This window comes from Bombus bifarius, unplaced genomic scaffold, assembly GCF_011952205.1.
Source record: "Bombus bifarius isolate JDL3187 unplaced genomic scaffold, Bbif_JDL3187 scf7180000009125, whole genome shotgun sequence".
Lineage (NCBI taxonomy): Eukaryota > Metazoa > Arthropoda > Insecta > Hymenoptera > Apidae > Bombus > Bombus bifarius.
In genome coordinates this window covers 674,459-693,428 of record NW_022884914.1, presented here as the reverse complement: position 1 = coordinate 693,428, position 18,970 = coordinate 674,459, and the positions used below count along the sequence as shown (strand labels likewise).

Below are 18,970 nucleotides of genomic sequence, written 5' to 3'. Positions count from 1 at the left end.
AGCAATTTTACCTGCAGAAAACAAATCTAACTGCAATCTTCTATTTATCAAAGTTTTGATAAGGTCTTGAAACGAAAGATCAAGTTTAAATATCTATTTTTACCGTAACAAACTACTTTCTATGATGTTGCTCCGTTTACCACAATAAACTGGCATAGTAAAAATTCATTATTTCGGATGACAGCTGGAAGATAAATTTGAAACTGCTAGCTAATCTCGCATATATTTACATATCTTAAAGGAAACAATGAAAAACAAGTTGAGCATTAAATATCTGCTAACAAAGTTACTGAACAAAATTTATATATTTTATACAGCGTCTGAAATTCTCTCCTGAAATTTATCGACAGAATCACGCGATCAGCGACCAAACTGTTGTTAGACACGTGTCAAGTTCAGTTTAAGGCTTGACAAAACAAAATACGTGACTTTCCATTTAACGCGTGATTCGAAAATTCGAACCGCGCAGTTCCTAAACGATCTGAAACTGCTTAAACAGTTATCGTTGATAACCAGCCGCAAAACATTTGCATTGAAAACAGTTTGACAGTTTACTCTCGAAATTCATATACATATACGTTATTTGTATTTGCTTCGACGATCAAACGTGATCACGAAATATTTACACCGGGTATTATAAGACACTGTGTATATAACAACTCCACATAACGAGGTACACTACATAATACCATTTTTTATATCTTTTTGTTTACAATTAAGCGCTCGCAGTTCGAGTACCAACTATACAATTTAAATTGTATAGTTTCGTGCAATAGAAAAAAAGATTATCATTGCTATCGACAATAACACTCGTTAATTGGAATTATTAACGAACAGCTTGAAAATATCTGGAAGATTTTCACCAATGATTTTCAAAAGCGAATAGAAGCAGATACGATTTAACGTCGGACACAAAATAGGATATTTGACCTTGTCAAAAAGCAGACATTTCTCAAGCAGCATCGCTCTTCTGGGAGCAATATGCTATGTAACTGTGCTAAACGATTCGTTTTTCAAACGAAGACAGACGTCAGGGCTTTTATCATAGCCCAGCGGGACTTTCAAGGAAGAGGTATAGATCGAAGAATACCAGCAAACGCGAGTGAAAAGAAGAAAAATTACGTTGCCCTCTGTTCACCTGATTTTCGCAGCGAACGAAAGAATAAAGCCTGATTCACACTAGCGGTCAAACGTACGGTTAAATCACGATCGATCAAAAATCTAAGATTTTTCTCAAGCATTCGCACTAAAAGATCGTACACAATCACGTTCAGTCCAAGTCTCCTTCAATTTTTTTTTTTTTTTTTTTTTAATATTTGATTCCTGAGATTTTGATTCTTTTTGAAATTTTTTCCCTATTTCGATCCAAAGTTTCATTTTGTCAAGTGTGTCACGATATCTTTCGCGACTGAAATCATGGACTGACATCACGTTACAATTTCGTACAAATTTAATCACGTTCTTCATGTTCGTTTTCGACTGTCGACCGTGGTCTTAATCGTCAGCAAATCGACAAACCACGGTCAACAGATTTTCATTTGACTTGACCGAATCATCCATAGTGAATGCTCTCATCGGATCACGTGTGAACGATTTTGACCGGCACTTGACTTGACGCGATCTGACCGTACCGTGATCGCTAGTGTGAATCAAGCTTTACTGGACTATTTAAGTTCGAAAAATCGGCAAAGCTCAGAATCATTGCTCTTCGTTAAACGGACGACAAAGCGAGATCATATACCGTCCGATCAAAAGTTAAAAATCTTTATTCATAGGTAAAAATGAGCTTGAACGATTTTGTGATACTGAAATAGAAAATTTAAGGTCAGTACGCAGTTCGAAGGACTCAGAGGAACGCGAAAATGAAATTGAAATTTTGAAAGTTTCTAGTTCAGCACTGGGATAATTGAATGAGCGAAGCACGAAAATGTTAAGGAAAGAAAAATAAGAATTTTACAAGTTAACTGAAGAACATTCCCACCTAGAAGTCAGCCAGAGTAATTTCTTAAAGGGCATGAGGAGATCACTATGCAATTCATGGAACATATGCATGTTCAGAAGAATGAAGAATTTTTTAATTAATTGAAAAAGTTGCTCGCTATTTATTATCTAGGAAGGAAGCGAGCAGAAACAATTCGTAATTGCCCTTAAGATCCATACAGTGGACAAGTTTCAGTGAACAGGAAATGTAACGGAAGATCAAATATTGGCGCAATTATGCAAATGACATGAATCTTTTGGCTGACAGTGTAGTTATAACAGTTCTTGGCCGGTTTCGTCGTTTACTTTGCACGTGCTCTTTTCACGTCATAATTTTAAGTCATCGCGAGTCTCTCTCCTTTAAAAGTCAGCTTTTATAAGTCACGGTTAATCGCAAGCGTGGGTCTTCTCCTGCATCAAGGAGAATGAACTTCAATATTGAAGTTGAAGTGAAGAATTCTGCAGGAGAAAAGCAAATAACGGGACAAATATTTTAAACAGAAATAAAAATATAAAGAGTTACGTAAAAATCCGTTGTGACATTTAAATTTAGTATAGCGTTCTGATCTTAATTCGTCGTCTCCATAAAACAAGATAAAATCGTCATGAAGATTAACAGTTCCGTTATAAATGTTTCCACATCGAACTTCTATTTCTTTTTTGATTTATTCCCGTCCGATATTGATAAAGTACAGCTGTCCACAACTGCAAAATATTCGGGATAAATAAATTGACAGGTAGACAGTATTAGGTCACACGGTCAAAAAGCTTTAATTATTATTCTAATTAAAGAAACAACGAATCTAAACCTGTAAAGTTAATGTTACGATTTAAAGGTTAAAATATCATCGGAATGATTAAAAACCGTAATCTTGCGAGAAATATGAGCTACCCAAAGCCAAAGGGATGCAAATGATACTTTTCTGATATCGAGAAAATCGAGTTTGAAATTCAAATGTGTTACGAATTATCGAATATATGAAAATAACGTTATTGCACTTGCATCTCTTTGGCCCTAAGCGCCATGTATATAAAGTAGAATTATAATACTCCGTGTTGCTAAAAAGTGTACACTATAGATAGGGTACGTCACGCTGTTACCAAAGCAATAATAAAGAGCGTATTTTCTATTTGATACAATAAAATTGAATGTATAAACTTGCTGATATTCTATTTGACCTAGTTTTAGCTTCTAAGCGCTGTGTTAATGACTTCAACGTGTGCAGATTGTACCTACTATTCTACACACCTACTTCACGTTCCTTATCCGTTAGAGACATCCATCTATAGATAAAAGAAGTACGAAGACAGGAGGATAACTAGAAAACGTAAGAGAGAAAATACATTTGGTCTTCGATTACAGCTATATCGTTACAAAATAAGTGTCAATTTCGAAACAATGAAATTTTTGGTGAAACTTAAAATCATCTGAATTAATATATCTTCGTCGTAGCACATAAGCTCGTTTTCGTGAAAACAAATCTAGTATAAACAAAATGTGACATTATATATATTCCTAAAGAAAAATGGCCCGAAAATCACATTTCCGCGTGTTGTACCTCGAAAGCATCAGAACCTCGTTGCTTTCAATAGAACCTTGACGGTAATATCTTAATCAGAGAATCAAACAAATATCCAAAATTGTAAACCTAGAAATTGATCGTAATAATCTTCGAATAATTCTATGTTATTATATAATATTAATAAACGTTATTATATAATATTGTATAATAAAAGAAACTCTTGTGAACGTCGATACGTATTCAGATACTGTCAGGGTAATAATCAGAATATATATGTATATAGGTCAGAATAGTAGTAACAGTTGCATACTACACAGATGTAGAATAGCGAGCATAAATCGATACATAATTAAGCAAATTACCCAGAGGCAATCACTGTGAGTCACATAGGGTGTCATTAAATAATTTAAGGAGGATCGATATTTTTCCAGCATAGAAGAAAATGGCATAAATGTCGGTACTAAATCGTGATAAAGTCATTCGACGATAACAGGTAGTTGTACTCAGTCAGGTATGCTTTTCTTTACGTTTCATTGTCGCACCATCTTGGAAACTGTATAAAATCGGCAACTTTGGCTAACAAGTCAATCGGATAAAAGCTTTATGTATTAGGATGGAGTATGGTGCGTATTATATCAGGGCAAAATTCATCCTACGATTCTCTGAAAAATCACATATTGTGCAAAATTGTTATTGTTTTATGCGAATAATGATAAGAAGTATAGAAACAGATATATGACAGTTTAATACCGTTTCTACAGCATTACAATACATCTACGGCATTATTAGTGTCCATCAAAATGTAAAAATATATTACAATATTGTTTGTGAGTACGAGATGAAGCATATAAATATTAAATGAATTTTGATGGCTGAAATTTACATGGAAATTAAATCATTCAACGGCTACCGAATAATGTCTTAGGGGTGTAGACCCATTTCTGTTTTAAAATCTCACACCACGAGAGAAAATAACAACACATAATTAACGGCATTTGATTTGCAAATATGAAAAATGCAAATATTTATTAGTATACATATATAAGGTACAAACATAGTAGACTATTTATTAAAAATTTCATTCCAGGATTGTCCGTTCAGTTCTAAGTCCGCATGTGTCCATATGTCTATCAATTCCTTCATCCTGACAACCAAAACACGATTACTTGGTTTACTGATGGATTTTACAATCTCGCTGTAAAGTGGCAAATCGTTTCATACTGAAAATAAACAAAAACGTTTATTCGAAAATATACTAAAAAAATAAAAATTGTATCCTCAGCAAAGATCTCGCTTTCCCACTAGATTTTCCGCTATCAACAAAATTCGACCAACTGCAAATAGATCGTTGCAACACACGGTAATCAACTACTTCCATGTCGCTTCACGCAAACAAAAATATGTACTCGTTTCACTGTTAGCCCATTCTCCGAAAAATAGGCTCAATTCGCGATGGCGTATTTCGCGGAACAATGAGAACGTGACACGAAAAACAAACTACGTATGTACATGCGCGAAATACTCGGTCTATCAATGATGTAAATGTGGTGTCGTCGTGCTGTAACTAGATGAAAGTGAACAGCGAGCAGCAAAATCTAAATGTCAATTATGTACAAGTAATTCTCGATAGAAATAACATTGGGTTCTTTTCCATAGAATCATAAATGATTTGAATGAATGGCTCATTAAATATCGCTAATATATCCATATAATAAGATATTGAGAGAATTAACGTACAGGTGACCAATTAATCAACAAAACGCTATAATTTACATGTAATATAACTTTCGTAATAATTTCAAATTTTTTAATTCTTGTTAATTATAATATTCTTGTTCCATCTTCGGAAAAATTCCTGCCATGCATATAATTATTCGTCGTTTCTATAATGTTACATCATATATAGAAATCAACAAAAATAATTTTCAACGAAATAAAAGATCTTCTGCCGCTTATGGCGTCGAAGTTACGTGTTTATTTTCCACGAATCATTGATGTTTCTCGCTAATCTACGAAAAGGTTGTTTAAATAGAACACTGCGTGCAGAAGATACCATTGATCTTATTACTTCACGCGTATATTAGTTCGTTAATTACATTGCCTGTTTCCGTACTAATAATTAGCATAATGAAATTTCATAAATATCTCGAGCTCACATAAGCTAGCATGTGCTCTGAACTTCGACCCCGTTTATTCACGAAACGCAAACCTTTGGGTTACTCACCCGCGTCAATTATCGACTACGCGGATAAATCACCGAAAACACGCTAGAAAATGTATTTCTTACCTTGACACTTGATCTAATGAGAAACTAAAGGTAATTCACCGAATGCTTAATGTTATAAATAATACGCGAAATAAAAGAAATTGTATTGAACGGAATGGGTAATTAAGTAAGTACAAGTGATCAGGATCAAACGCAAGCCAGACATGGATTTCACTCGACGGGGAAATTAAGAATTCGTGACATACTTTAGAGCATTAATAAATTGTTACGACAATGAGATAAATATTACAGAATATATATAGTTTTATCAATAACTTTTATATTCTAGCAACTTAATGATGTGAACTAATCTCTGTTTTATGATCAACATAATAATTTGTATTTTTCAATTAATTGTCATAGATGATTGGGCAGAAAATTCAAATCATGCACTTCAATATTTTTAGCATACTATTTTACCTATATGTGGTAAGCTTTGTAACGAACACAATTTCATCGTTTTATAATAAACATACGATATTTTCAGCGAAGATGAAAAAAATAATTAAAAGATCACGTACTCGAGTAATTTTATCGGTCGCTCAAGTATCCAATATCGTAAAAATGTTCAAGGTATTCGATAAAAGAGTCATCGTAAAAAAACATCAGCTACACTTCTTTTTCTTTCTTAACATTTGATTAATTAGCTGACATAGTTCAGTGAAATTGTTTTTAACGTCGTATCGTTTCCAATATTGTTTCTCAATTGCATCACCAAAATGCAAGAATTTATAAATTTCCAGTTATTCGAATTATTTATTCACTTTACCATGTAGCAATCAATACAAAAGAATCTTCTTAACATCTGTATAACAACTATTTAACATCATTATCATGTATAAATATCCCTCGTTTTTAGGTTGTGTTGCTTCTCAACTAGTGAGCTCATTAAAATTTCCTAACAAGAAAATGTAACATAACTTTACATCGTATGTCGAATTTACTATCAAAGAGGAATCCAAAACAAAAACAAGTCAACGATCACACGCCTAACAATACAAAAATAAATGCTTACCTGTTATGACAACAGCCCAGAAGAACGAGACGTGTACCAAGAGAGAGATAATACGGAGAAACAAACTGTTATCCAAATCACATATTACCAATCACCAGATCACCAATGCATTCGAAGATATGTGGACGAGGATTCCTCGAGACGTCCTGGTGGCATCAATTCCTGCGCTTGCTAACCAAGAATTGTTCATTGTTCACTTGCTTGCACAAAATTATGACAGCAAACCGAGAATGGAGAGGAAACCACCGTGGATCTGCACCTGTCTACGATAATAGGCACGTGTACCAGCGATCCATTCGCGTACACGTGTATACGCCGTGGCGCGTGAGACACACACGCTTTGACTATCGATTATGCGCGAAAAGCTGTAGGGCAATGTAGAAAAAAAATGGTCCCTCGAGAGACTCGCGAGCTACCACTACCACCATAGGCGGCTTTTCTACGGAGACAACTCGTCCTGCGGCGTTACGGACGGACAGCTCTGACAGGAGGCGTACACGCGCGCCTCCATCCATCGCGCATACGTTCACGCGCATCGTGCCCTCGGCTCATTAAGCAGGCGCGCCAACTGTAACGCTTGGAATCTTACCAGGCTATCGTAAACAAAAGCTGGCTTATTCTGTGACTTTGAACTTCAAAATTAATCTATACAATCTACACACGTAATAAAACAGTAGAAGGGTTGTGTTTATACATTGAATAAACAACATAAAACATCAGTCATTCAGGAACAGTCATAAGTTATGGAGTCCAAAAAGCTAATCTTTGCAATTTTTGTCTGTTCCTTTGCACTCGTATCACTGCTTGTTAAAACTACTAAAAGTAGGAACTACTTTGAACGGATTTTGATGGGGTTTTCTCTGGTGTAGAGCTTAATTTTTAGGAGAGAAAATAGGATATATTTTATCTCGATCCGTTTTGTAGAAGCTAAAAATAACCTAGCATCTGACTTGTATGCGCTCCCATATTTGGTAAAGGTCAAACAATATGTCTAAAATCGAAACTTTTTATAATTTAATATTTTTTTACAATGGGGTGTAATGTAACTGTTACTATAAAAAAATATATATACATAATGTAATAGTCGTGTATTTTGTAATAATTTTTATTAGAGTAGTCGAAGTGATCAATTATTCGGTCAACATGTAATTGAATGTAATAGATAAAATATTCTATATCTATTTACGTTATTATAGACAAACTCTAGATCGACCATTCTTAAGATCTTTCGTTATCTAAAAAAGCCAAACAATGACAATATGTACTAGTTTACTATTTATTATTTTGTTTATAAAATTCAATAAATTGAAATATATTATAGCTAAATATAAAACACAACAAAACAAAGAAAATATATAATTAACTTAGAAGAATTTAGAAAGGGAACTGTATTTTATGCAAACATGTATGGCTGGTCAGATGGCTAATTACGAATAAGCTAGACTATCCGTTCATTTTATGTCAAATAACACGGTAGAGAAGGGGAAATACACCATTCAAAATAAATTAGAGGATCAAGTTCCTGTACAATGTAGGAAAGTGAAACGATGAAGGGATGAAAGAAACATGACATACTCCAGGTGATAATGACTTTTTAATGGACTAATTTTGTATGTTAAAGCTTTCAAGCTACTAAATTTAATATCAGTAAGGATAATTTGTAGTGTTGAAATCTTTAAAATATTGTAGTTTTTCTTATATAAGCATAGTAGCATTTTTTAACATACAGTGACAAAATTTTATTATTTTCAATTAATTTTATTAATAATTTTTTACAATCTTCCTTTTTACAATTTTTTTACATTTAATAAATTTTTTTTAGTTTTAAATATCATAATTGGTAGAAACAGATAAAAATTACTCTCTGAATTTATAAGAATGATTAAATCTGTACTATGCATTAATTATACGCAAAAAACTTTAAATTTTGATTGCTGTGTATCCATTTCATAGAAATTTTACACATTACGTACCTACCACTTTATACTTGTTTCGTCTTCTCCTGCACTTGTTTCGTTCCATACGAATTACAAATAACTGCAAAATGACACGATAGTGATTAGATATATATTCAAATAAGATGCATTTTATTATCTATTCATTACTTCGAATAAGGAAATTAATATGAAACCATCAGAATGATTAATTGATGAAGAATTTCAACACGATTAATATATTATTTTATACGCATTACATTATATTATATAGTATAATATTTAATACATAATATATATAATATATATATATATATTAAAAAGGAGAGAAATACATATACATATATTAATATGTTAATTCTAAACTTCAATCTTGCAATATTCGATTGCACGATCGTAAAAAGAATTATCATGCAAATTGAAATATTATTTTCAAACATAAAAGAATTACTATTGCAATTAAATTATCATTCGAATGGTCGTATTTTTACGGCTGTTGGTTAAAGACACGTGTGTCCCACGCAATGGTTCTTCATAATGAAAATTTTCAAACAACTGGACGAAAATTAGCCTACCTCTATCGTAATCCATACTATCCTTGCTAGTTGAACATCCGCACAATAGTTAGACCATAGCCTACGAATATTTCATTTGCTACTCTCAAGGACGCAAAACCGTCCCAGTGATACTTCCATGTAATCGATCAGCCTTAGACGACCACTTAATTTTCCGGTATGTTTCAAGGCTTACATTTTTCCATACTTGTTTTAAAATCGAACTTCACACAAATTTGTTCTCAATTAGTAAACGAACCGCAGATATGTCATCTTAATAATGATCGTGTGAAAGTTTATAATCTAAAATTTTCATATGATCAGTGTCGTTGCCAGAAAGGAGTTAAAATACTATACTTCATTCACGTTTAAATGCGGGTTTCTTACTTAGCAATCTCCGGTACCATAACGTAAACACGTTTTGTAAACACGACAAAATATCAAAACATCTGGGCATATTTGTGCAGCAATATGTAATTACCTCGATCGAGAGTAATCGTTGCCACGCCTTAGAAATTTGCTATTGCATGTCCAACGATATCGAACGTGGAATAGCGATAATACGTCACTCCACTGAGCCTCTATAAATTCCAAATATGGAAATTTAACCGGCTAAATTAGAGCATCGACGAGTCGAGCTGGACACCGTTCCGACACGTTCAATTATAAACCACGATGCTTTAATTAGCGACAACGTTTCGAGTGTAACTTACGTAACAATAGATTATGGTTCAGCGGTACGCTAAAATTGGTTAAAATTTAACGCCTCATTTGTCCAACTAGCGGCTAACACTTATGCGGTATATTGAACATCGCAATACGTAGTTATGTATTAGACACGAGTAGAATTGAAACGTGATACCTCTGTGACCGCGATACGTCGATGTTCGACTCTTGCACGATATCACAGGAGACCTCGTTAACACTCGAATCAACGGAGCTTCTGTTCGATCCACATACAATAGGAATATAGTTCCATTAACTTAACCCTTTGTATTCCTACAGTGGCTACGAAAAGTATCTCTACGCCATTGTATTTAGTATAACATTTATATAGCAATTAGTTAAGTTCGAGCATATCAAATATCGTGTCATTTCGTACAATAGTATTTTCACGTGACTACAAAAAAAATGTGTCATTAGGAAATAAGGGTATGCACAAATACTTTTTGTCACCATTGTGCATCGAACTAGACGCGCAATTCTGATTCTGTCTCATTTTTCCTAGCTTTTGTATATAAGATATAATTTCTGTTATATTAGGACTTTCGTAAATCTTCACGACATGCAAGTGCGCTATAGATAAAAGAAAGTTCTTTTGCGCTATACGACAAAATATTTTTCGTTCTAATTTAGAAGGAACAAAAGTAGAAAAGATCTAGGTATAGGTTAGCTATACTAGCATATAAGAGTTAATAAGGAATTTAAGTTAGGTGTAACCGTACTCGATATCATTTCTGTTCGAATTTCTCTGGTCCAATCGAAGGTTCGTCCATTCATGGACAGCACTATACGAATTTCTACAAAAATATTTGTATATACCTAATTTGTATATACCTAATATATACACGGTTATGAAATAATTAAAGTTGTTTCTAAAAATAATGAACGAAAAATAATTGATATGCAAAGAAAAAACGCGGATGAAATTATGTTGTTTGGTTACTAGTTTCAAATAAGGAAACATTTATATTTCCTTATTTTTATATATTATATTATGAGTTGAAAGCTACGCATCATACTTCTGAGAGTTCGCAGCCAGTTAGCAAATCAAGACTTAGTGAGCCGAGAGGAGGGGATAGTAGTGGTCAGTTGACGAAAGAACTTGAGAATATTTATACAGATTCATTAAGAACAAGTATTAAGAGCCAATTTCATTACTGTGAATACGAAAAAATCTTTCTGAGTAATTGCAAATAATAATTGTGTTGTTAGCGACAAAAATTATTTTCTACAAACTCTCCGGTGTTTCATGTCGATTTAAATAATACACAATTCCGCTATAAAATCAAAGGGGAAACACAACGGTTCTATCGATTTAAAGTTGAAACTTAAAAAGTAAGGCAACCCCTGAATCGAATTTAACGTTGTGCCACTGATAGGATCCGTTCCGCAATAAAAATGTAGCAGCACGATATCGAGTCATGCATTGTCTAGATGCAGCAAATAGATAAGAAATACCGTGTGTGACGAATCATTCCTCGATATGACGAAGTTATCGATAGAGATCTTTCCGCAAAACATGATTAACATAAAATCAATAGACACCTTGAACGCCCATGTCGTGACCAGAGAATAAGATATAAAGCGTTTTTATTTTTAACACAGTTATATTATTCATTTTTCGATGGAATTTAATTGATAAATCGCTATATACTATTATAGTTTACATATACTGAAACTTAAGATTTTAAGTAATTATAATCGCATGAAAGGCGTCGATAGAACGGGAAATTTTAATTCGTTAAAAATTTTGATTAATTTACAATTATTTGAAGAAATTCATTTCATTTGTTTAATTTTTTTAATTTAAGAAATTGATTTTAATTTATTGGAGAGAGTTATTCGTTTAATTCTCGGGCAGACATTTACGCGTCTACCGTAACTGCAGTAGGTAAGAACATTCCTGCACAAACAAGGTTGAGTAACTGGGACTTTATTAAAGTACAAAACTGAAAAGTAAGGTCAGAAATGAGATAAATGTAACTGTAATCTATTGAGCATGCAATAGTGTATAACATTTCCGAAATGTTTTACTCGTACATTTCACTAAATATATTTATAGAATAACAATAATAAAAAATAATAACACACGAAGGACAAGAATTATAGATGATAGTATATAACATTTTCGAAATGTTTTACTCGTACATTTTACTAAATATATTGATAGAATAACAATAATAAAAAATAATAACACACGAAGGACAAAAATTATAGATAGGAGATATTTATTTATCTCTAAAATTGATTACTTTATTATATGAAAAGATAATATGAAATAAAACTTAATCAAGTGTGGTAGTATACTTACAAATATCAAATTAATGAAGATATTTATCTTAGAATGGAAACTAATGTCTGCACAGTAAACGATTGTATCCTAATTGCGTTTTACTTACTTATGTAGAATTTTTTGCGATAGTTCAGTATCATTATAACGTTTAATCAATTTGGCATATAAAGTCAAGCCTGTACTTATACATAATGACAGTTACTATAATTCAACAGTATATAATTAAATATCGTAAATATATGAAAAAGAACGTTTTATTGACAACAAGATAGATACAAATACAAATTTAGGGATTTGTATCTTCATTATACACAATATATATGATATAACTAATATAACAATATGATATAACTAATGATAGCATATAATTAAATACATATAAAAATGTGACTCGAACAAATTATCATAAAAGCTAAATGTTCTTGTATCGGCAGTTTAAAAATGTTAAATATTGCTTTAGATTGTAGTCATTCCTACGAAAAATATCATAGAAAAATATGCATAGTATTTTTTTGCATTTCGAGTATTTTCTAATTGTGCGCCTTAATTAATCAGAACGATTTCTTCGTTGCAGAAATGCAACCTTCAAAACTAATTACAATTTTTGCCATTAGTGGTATATGACTAACCCGCATCTCAATCAAAATGTAATATCCCTAATGAGAAATTACATAAATTAAATTATACTGTCATTCTTATGCTTTAAATAATTATTTTCTTGGGATTTGCTTTGGTTAATTATTTTGCCCGCATTCTTCTGTTTTAAAAGAAAGTTAAACAAGACGTGCTTCAACAACTCTTAATTCAGGCTATCAACTTAAACAACATACACAATCACGAGCTCCTAATTTTGATCAAAGCTCCTAGAAACTGTTTTACAGACTGTAATATGTAACGCGTGTATGACTTTCGCTTTTCTTTCCCAAAACAAAGCACCAAATTATTTTATTTCGTTGTTTACTGATTCGCCGCAAAATTGAACACGGGATATTTTGGCGCGAAACGATTCGACACACCAAAAATATACTCGGATTCACCACGTTCCCACAGACTTCTAGCACCATTGGTTGATTCTTCGTATGATGGTGGAGCTATAATTTTATACATTAACTACTGTTAAACTATATCCTTTCTTAGAATACAATAGTTTAATTCATTAAAACTATATAATTATAAGAAATACATGAAAATATTCTTACGCAGATTAGGGTACAAATTCGATGGTGGACTTCCGTCAACGCTTGAAACTGGAATTCCTGTCATCGTCCACCCAATTTCTGAGGGTTGTGGATATCCTTCGGCCGATGGAGCACTTGGAGTTTGATAATTTATTAATGGTACCGTGCCCACAAATATAAGGGTGTTCTGCGTCAAATTTCGATGGTACCTAACATAGAATCAACCGCTCTAACTCATTCAAAAACATTTTTACGAGCAACTAGAATCGGTTTTATACAGCCAATTTTCCATTGTGTCGTTCAATTGCCATTCTTTGCAGATCATTCGATGAGTCATAGTATCATCGTATCATACAAATAGTGAATAGCACTGATTTATTTATAATGCTTCACAAATGTAATAACGCATGTATTTAATTTCACTTGAAACATGTAACATTAAAAAAAATTCTCTTATAGTAAAATTAATAGTATACAAATTAATTAATTAATTAATTAACTTTTGCGTATATAAAAATTAATTAATTCGCAAATAAAATATTCTGCATAAGGTAACATATACTAACCATCCTGAGACACAAGCTACGACTTTAAGATTATATTCCAGATCAATAATTCCACAATTCCTCAAGTTCGATGGAGGAAGTGGAGGTATATCGAGCTTCTGTTCATAATCTGCAGTTCCGTGTCCTTCGACGGGTCCTTTGGCAACTTCCGCTATCACAATTTCCTCCGTTTTAGTATCAGTGGTCGGTGTGGTAGCCCGAAAAGTCACGATCTAGACTTCATGTGATTCCATTATTATCTCGAAATATTTTCACTGATATCGCATATTTATCAGCATCATCAAACTGTATATACCTTACACAAAATGAGTTTTATAGTCTCCACAGTGATTCCTGACAAATTTTCAACGTTCACCTTTATTGGCATTGTTTGACCTGGTACGTATCCCCTCACTGGTAACGAATAGTTAACAGTTAATGATGGTGTTCCGCAACATAAGCAGCAAAACGTCTTACTCATTTCTTCTTGCACCTTTTCCTGAAAATGTATGCGTTTCTTTATACTATAATAAAATTTTACTACATCAACTGTATGTACAAAAGTTAAACTATAAAACATAATATTGCTATAATTTTTATAAATTTTAAATATGAAAATTTTCACTCTCGATTTAATTTTCTACTTCGAAATGTATGCTAAATTTTAAGGAACTGAGTGTTCCCATAACTGTTTAACGAATGTCAACTATTTGTAGCTTCAATTTCAATCGTAAAACGTTCACCAAATTTTCACTGAATGGAGAATTTTCTGATGAATACGTACCGAGGATCTTACTTCTTGATTAAGGTCAAAAGGCGACACTACTGTAAAGGGGCTCTTTACTTCTTGATCGAATTTCCAAGGGCGATCCAGAGTCGCTTTGACTGTATACCGAACGTGGCCAAAATCGGATTCGAAACTGCTGGGTAAATTCATGGGTAGAATACATTGAAACGGGAATTTATGCTCGCCGCCTTGTATCTCGATTTCACCTCCTAAAGAAAATTTATTACTTTTTCCAATGAAAGTTCTAACCAATGAAATAATTTAAGGTAAAATTTTACCAGAAGCTGATCCAACAAGATAATACTTTGTATCGAAGTATTCTTCATGTGCGGTGACCGTCTGAGTTCCATCTCTGTACTGTCCTCTCTCATCCATATCCTGTTTGTCTGTTGTCCAACATGTATTCGCCACACCTTTTATTTTTACACATATGCCTGGAAAAATAATGAAATTGTTAGATATTATTATTAATCAATTGATATTCCTCTTACATAAATTATAGAATATCGTATACATATGACATTCTATACTATAAAGAGAAATTACATGTAGTTCAAATTCATCAATCTTAATTTCATACTGCATACGGTAATGGCTTTTAAATTTATCTAATTGAAATCACATATTGATTTAAGTACAATTGAATACAATTATACTCCGATACAATATGAGTAAGATTGAGGTATTGTTTTTGTGAACATTGAAAACTGATTATTACTTTCTTCACATCTTCGCTCTAGGTAATATAGATGTAATTTAATACTGAAATTAAATAGTTTTGTTACTCCATTTCATTGCGTATGATATAAATGTATATATAATATGTGATAGTATACATTGCCTTGTATGGTTCTAACGTTTAACTCGATTTCAGATAACCCTGAATAGTAAACTTATCAGAGCTCCATACTTTCAATTATTTAAGGCGTTTCACATTGCTCGGTTTAAACAATAAGTGACACATTTTTGAAATTACCATTAACAATGAGATAATAGTGTAAAATTAACCGCGAGCCAACCGCAAGTTGATGCTAATAAAACATTACATCAACGTCAAATAAATGTCAAGAACATCGTACCACGAGAGAATCCTATAGAATATTTCTATGTGGCTGACATAAATTTAAAATATAAATAGCATCGCTTATAGAGGAAACGTTCGTGATCTGTTAAAAATGTTACAAGAGTAAAAGGTGATAAGGCATAAAATCATAAAAAAAATTAGCAAAAATAAGCAATAAAAATATATACAAATTCCAGAAAAATTAAATTAATAACAATATTCTATCATATGAGAGACTGTAATACAATAGCAAATAATGATATTAAATAATATTACAGCAAAGAAATACCAATACTAAATAAATAGTACCAATACTAAAATAGGATATTAGCTATAGTAAAGTAATTAGAAGAATATTGTTATATATAATATAGTAATACAATACAGCGTGACGAAAACAAGTGTTCACGGCCGATCGCCACTGTTCATTTCCACTGTGCGGGTGTGTATAGTCGTGCTATAATTAAACTACACCTTACCACAAAGAAGAAAAAAATATTCTCCACAGGAATGCGGCGACAGGAGCTCGACAATATACATCGAATATCATTTCGAAATTAGAAGGAAACTTAGAATAGAACATGCTCCTACATAAGCAGTATACGGAGAATGCATCTAATATTATACATAGTTTCTCCCACACTCAAGTAATAGTTCTTTGTTCCACATTCGCTTTAACTTTTTAGAGTTCTTACAGATGGGAAATAATTTAACAATATCTCCTTAATAGAAAATACTAAATAATTTCATTTATTCCTTTGCTATTTAAATTTGAGCAAAACTTACTTTTCTAAATGTAAAATGTTTTTTAAATGTTTACAGTCATTCTTTAATTCTACAAAGACCTTTTTCATTTAAATTACAGATTTTTCTTCGTTTAAATGATCTAACTAAACGAAGAATACTACAAATAATTCTCGTTACTTCTTCGTACTTACTGCCACTACCTCTCCTGATTTTCTAATACGGCATATATCCTCGAATCTGTAAAATGCACTACACATCATGATCTGTCCGGCGACACATAGCCGTATTTCCAATAAGAAAGCCATATGAATGTCGCGTATCTCGAACACTTAGAAACACCTGTCGATCTCTAGATATTACTAATCGAGTATATACTATCACATATTACTCATCCGGAAATAACATCGTCTGACTGAGTCACTCGACAATACTTTCGAATATGCATAACATACCACGAATCTTCTTCGTACTGTTTAATACCACGATGATATTTCCACTGACGGTCTGTCCTGGATAATAAGTCCCCCAAGGATTGTCGTAGATTATTCGGAAATCCTTTAGTCCCATGTCTGTTGCGACACGGTCACACCTTTCGCGGTCACTCGATTTATAAATTCGTTTTGTTTCTTTATTTATTAATTATTCCAGTGACGTTCTGGGATAGATGTGCGATCATCCAACATACGGTCGTTCATCCGTCGTTCTTGTTCCACACACTGAGCACACGCAGCGCGGCTATATCGAGCCGCTCGTAAAAGCCGGTCTGATCGTAGTTACGAGTCCACGTTACTACGTACCATTCGATATTTGTCTTCTGCGCACATACCAACTGACGCAGTGTTGGTAGAACGATGCTACAGGTCATTTCAAACGGATTATTGACAACGGCGCTTGTTAACTCTCGCGCTGAAAAATCTAAAAGAGAGGTTATGATTCAAAGAAAAGCTACGTTAAATTCAATATTTACTGTTTTGCTATACTTTGATCTTAGCTATCAGGCCTAGCAGTGATAAAAAGTAAGGTGACGTTAGATTCATTATGTGCTATTCAACTGCACTTCGATCATTGGTATCAGACTGAGAAGCGATAAAAAAAGATCAAGGTGCAGTATAATAGTAAACGATGAACTTAATATCACTTTTCAATTTATCACTATTTTACGTATTATAGTATTTGCTATTATATCGATGATACAACTGATCCGTAGTTAACGTGAATATGTGTTATCTGCTTCTATAAATGCAGTTGAAATGACGAAGTTTCGTAAAAGATATGTAATGCAGGAAGCAAAACAAACGAGATAATAATTCAAATAATTTCTCTCATTATTTTGGTACACATTTTTTTCCAGTTTTTAAGCATCCTGTATATTCACACTGCGTCAACGATAACGTGAAAATACGACGATTATGGAAGAATATCATACTATCGATATTTATATGACCATTTAGAAGCTCCTGAATATTAGTACTTTTAAAATTATGCTCGCCACTTTTGAAGTTTCCCATATACACGCGTTCTATCAACGATGACGTAACAACATTACGTTGGCCCCATTGGTTAAGCGTGGATAAACATGCGCCCAGATAAAGTGTTTTCACGTATCATGGCGCTGTAGCCTCGTGATGGAACCGCGCATGCTTTTATTCAAGTCCAATGACGTCATAGGCGGATAACAGATAAGATAGCGATGATGTAATTGACGAAGACGGCTGATAATAAAGCTAACACTTATCCTCAAATGGTCGGACTCTTCCAATTTATTAAGATAATTAAACGAGTTATCGTTTTTATCGGTTATCTGCTTAAATTATAATTAACGGAATGATCGAAGTTCGTTTATACGATAGTCCTTAATATAACTTGTATTTCAAGAGATCCTAAATTTCCTATCAATGATATGTCGCTAAAAATACCAATGATTTAAAATTAATAGCTATTTTTAGAAATTACTTTCAAATACAACTGTTTTATTTTTAACACCATGATATTTTATAGATCATGGGAACAATACCAAAAGAGTAATTTAAAGATAAAAGTAAAAATTAAAACGTCAAACAATAAAAATAAATATCGATATAAAATAATGATTACAAATGAAAATTATAAGTAGAAAAGTATAAAATTATTATAGATAAAGTTCTTGAAGAAATGCATTTACGTAAAAAGTATATATAAAAACCAATTATTAATAAAATTCGAATGAACTTCTTTATTTTGATTGAAAATCTATTCTATTCTTTTCTAAAAAAAAAAAAGATTTACGCGATCGTTAAAGATTTAGTAATAATTTCTATAAAAGCTTGAAAATGAGACCAGTTATCTGTCACTCACGTAATCCCAATTCGTTTAAAAAATGTAG

The 18,970-nt window shown here is 32.6% G+C and overlaps 2 protein-coding genes across 3 annotated transcripts in view; both read right to left on the bottom strand.

Moving 5' to 3' along the window:
* The window catches only part of LOC117213615 (potassium voltage-gated channel subfamily KQT member 1-like), a 30,638-nt gene extending 23,354 nt beyond the window's left edge, over nucleotides 1-7,284 (bottom strand). Inside the window, exon 1 of the mRNA XM_033459108.1 lies at nucleotides 6,785-7,284. The gene's annotated coding sequence lies outside the window, so the exon portion shown is untranslated. The remainder of the gene's footprint in view (nucleotides 1-6,784) is intronic.
* A 5,927-nt stretch (nucleotides 7,285-13,211) lies between these two features.
* On the bottom strand, nucleotides 13,212-17,510 carry LOC117213611 (arrestin domain-containing protein 17). Of its 2 annotated transcripts, none has more exons than XM_033459102.1 (7): nucleotides 17,061-17,510; nucleotides 15,077-15,232; nucleotides 14,796-15,007; nucleotides 14,328-14,510; nucleotides 14,033-14,244; nucleotides 13,488-13,675; nucleotides 13,212-13,379 (listed from the first exon to the last, which is right to left on the bottom strand). In XM_033459102.1, the coding sequence occupies exons 1-7, from the start codon at nucleotides 17,173-17,175 to the stop codon at nucleotides 13,246-13,248; spliced, it is 1,200 nt and encodes a 399-aa protein (XP_033314993.1). In that variant the 5' UTR covers nucleotides 17,176-17,510; the 3' UTR covers nucleotides 13,212-13,245. The 2 variants fall into 2 exon arrangements, with proteins under 2 accessions (XP_033314993.1, XP_033314994.1); XM_033459103.1 differs by lacking the exon at nucleotides 17,061-17,510 and adding an exon at nucleotides 16,800-17,032.
* Nucleotides 17,511-18,970: the final 1,460 nt, after the last annotated feature.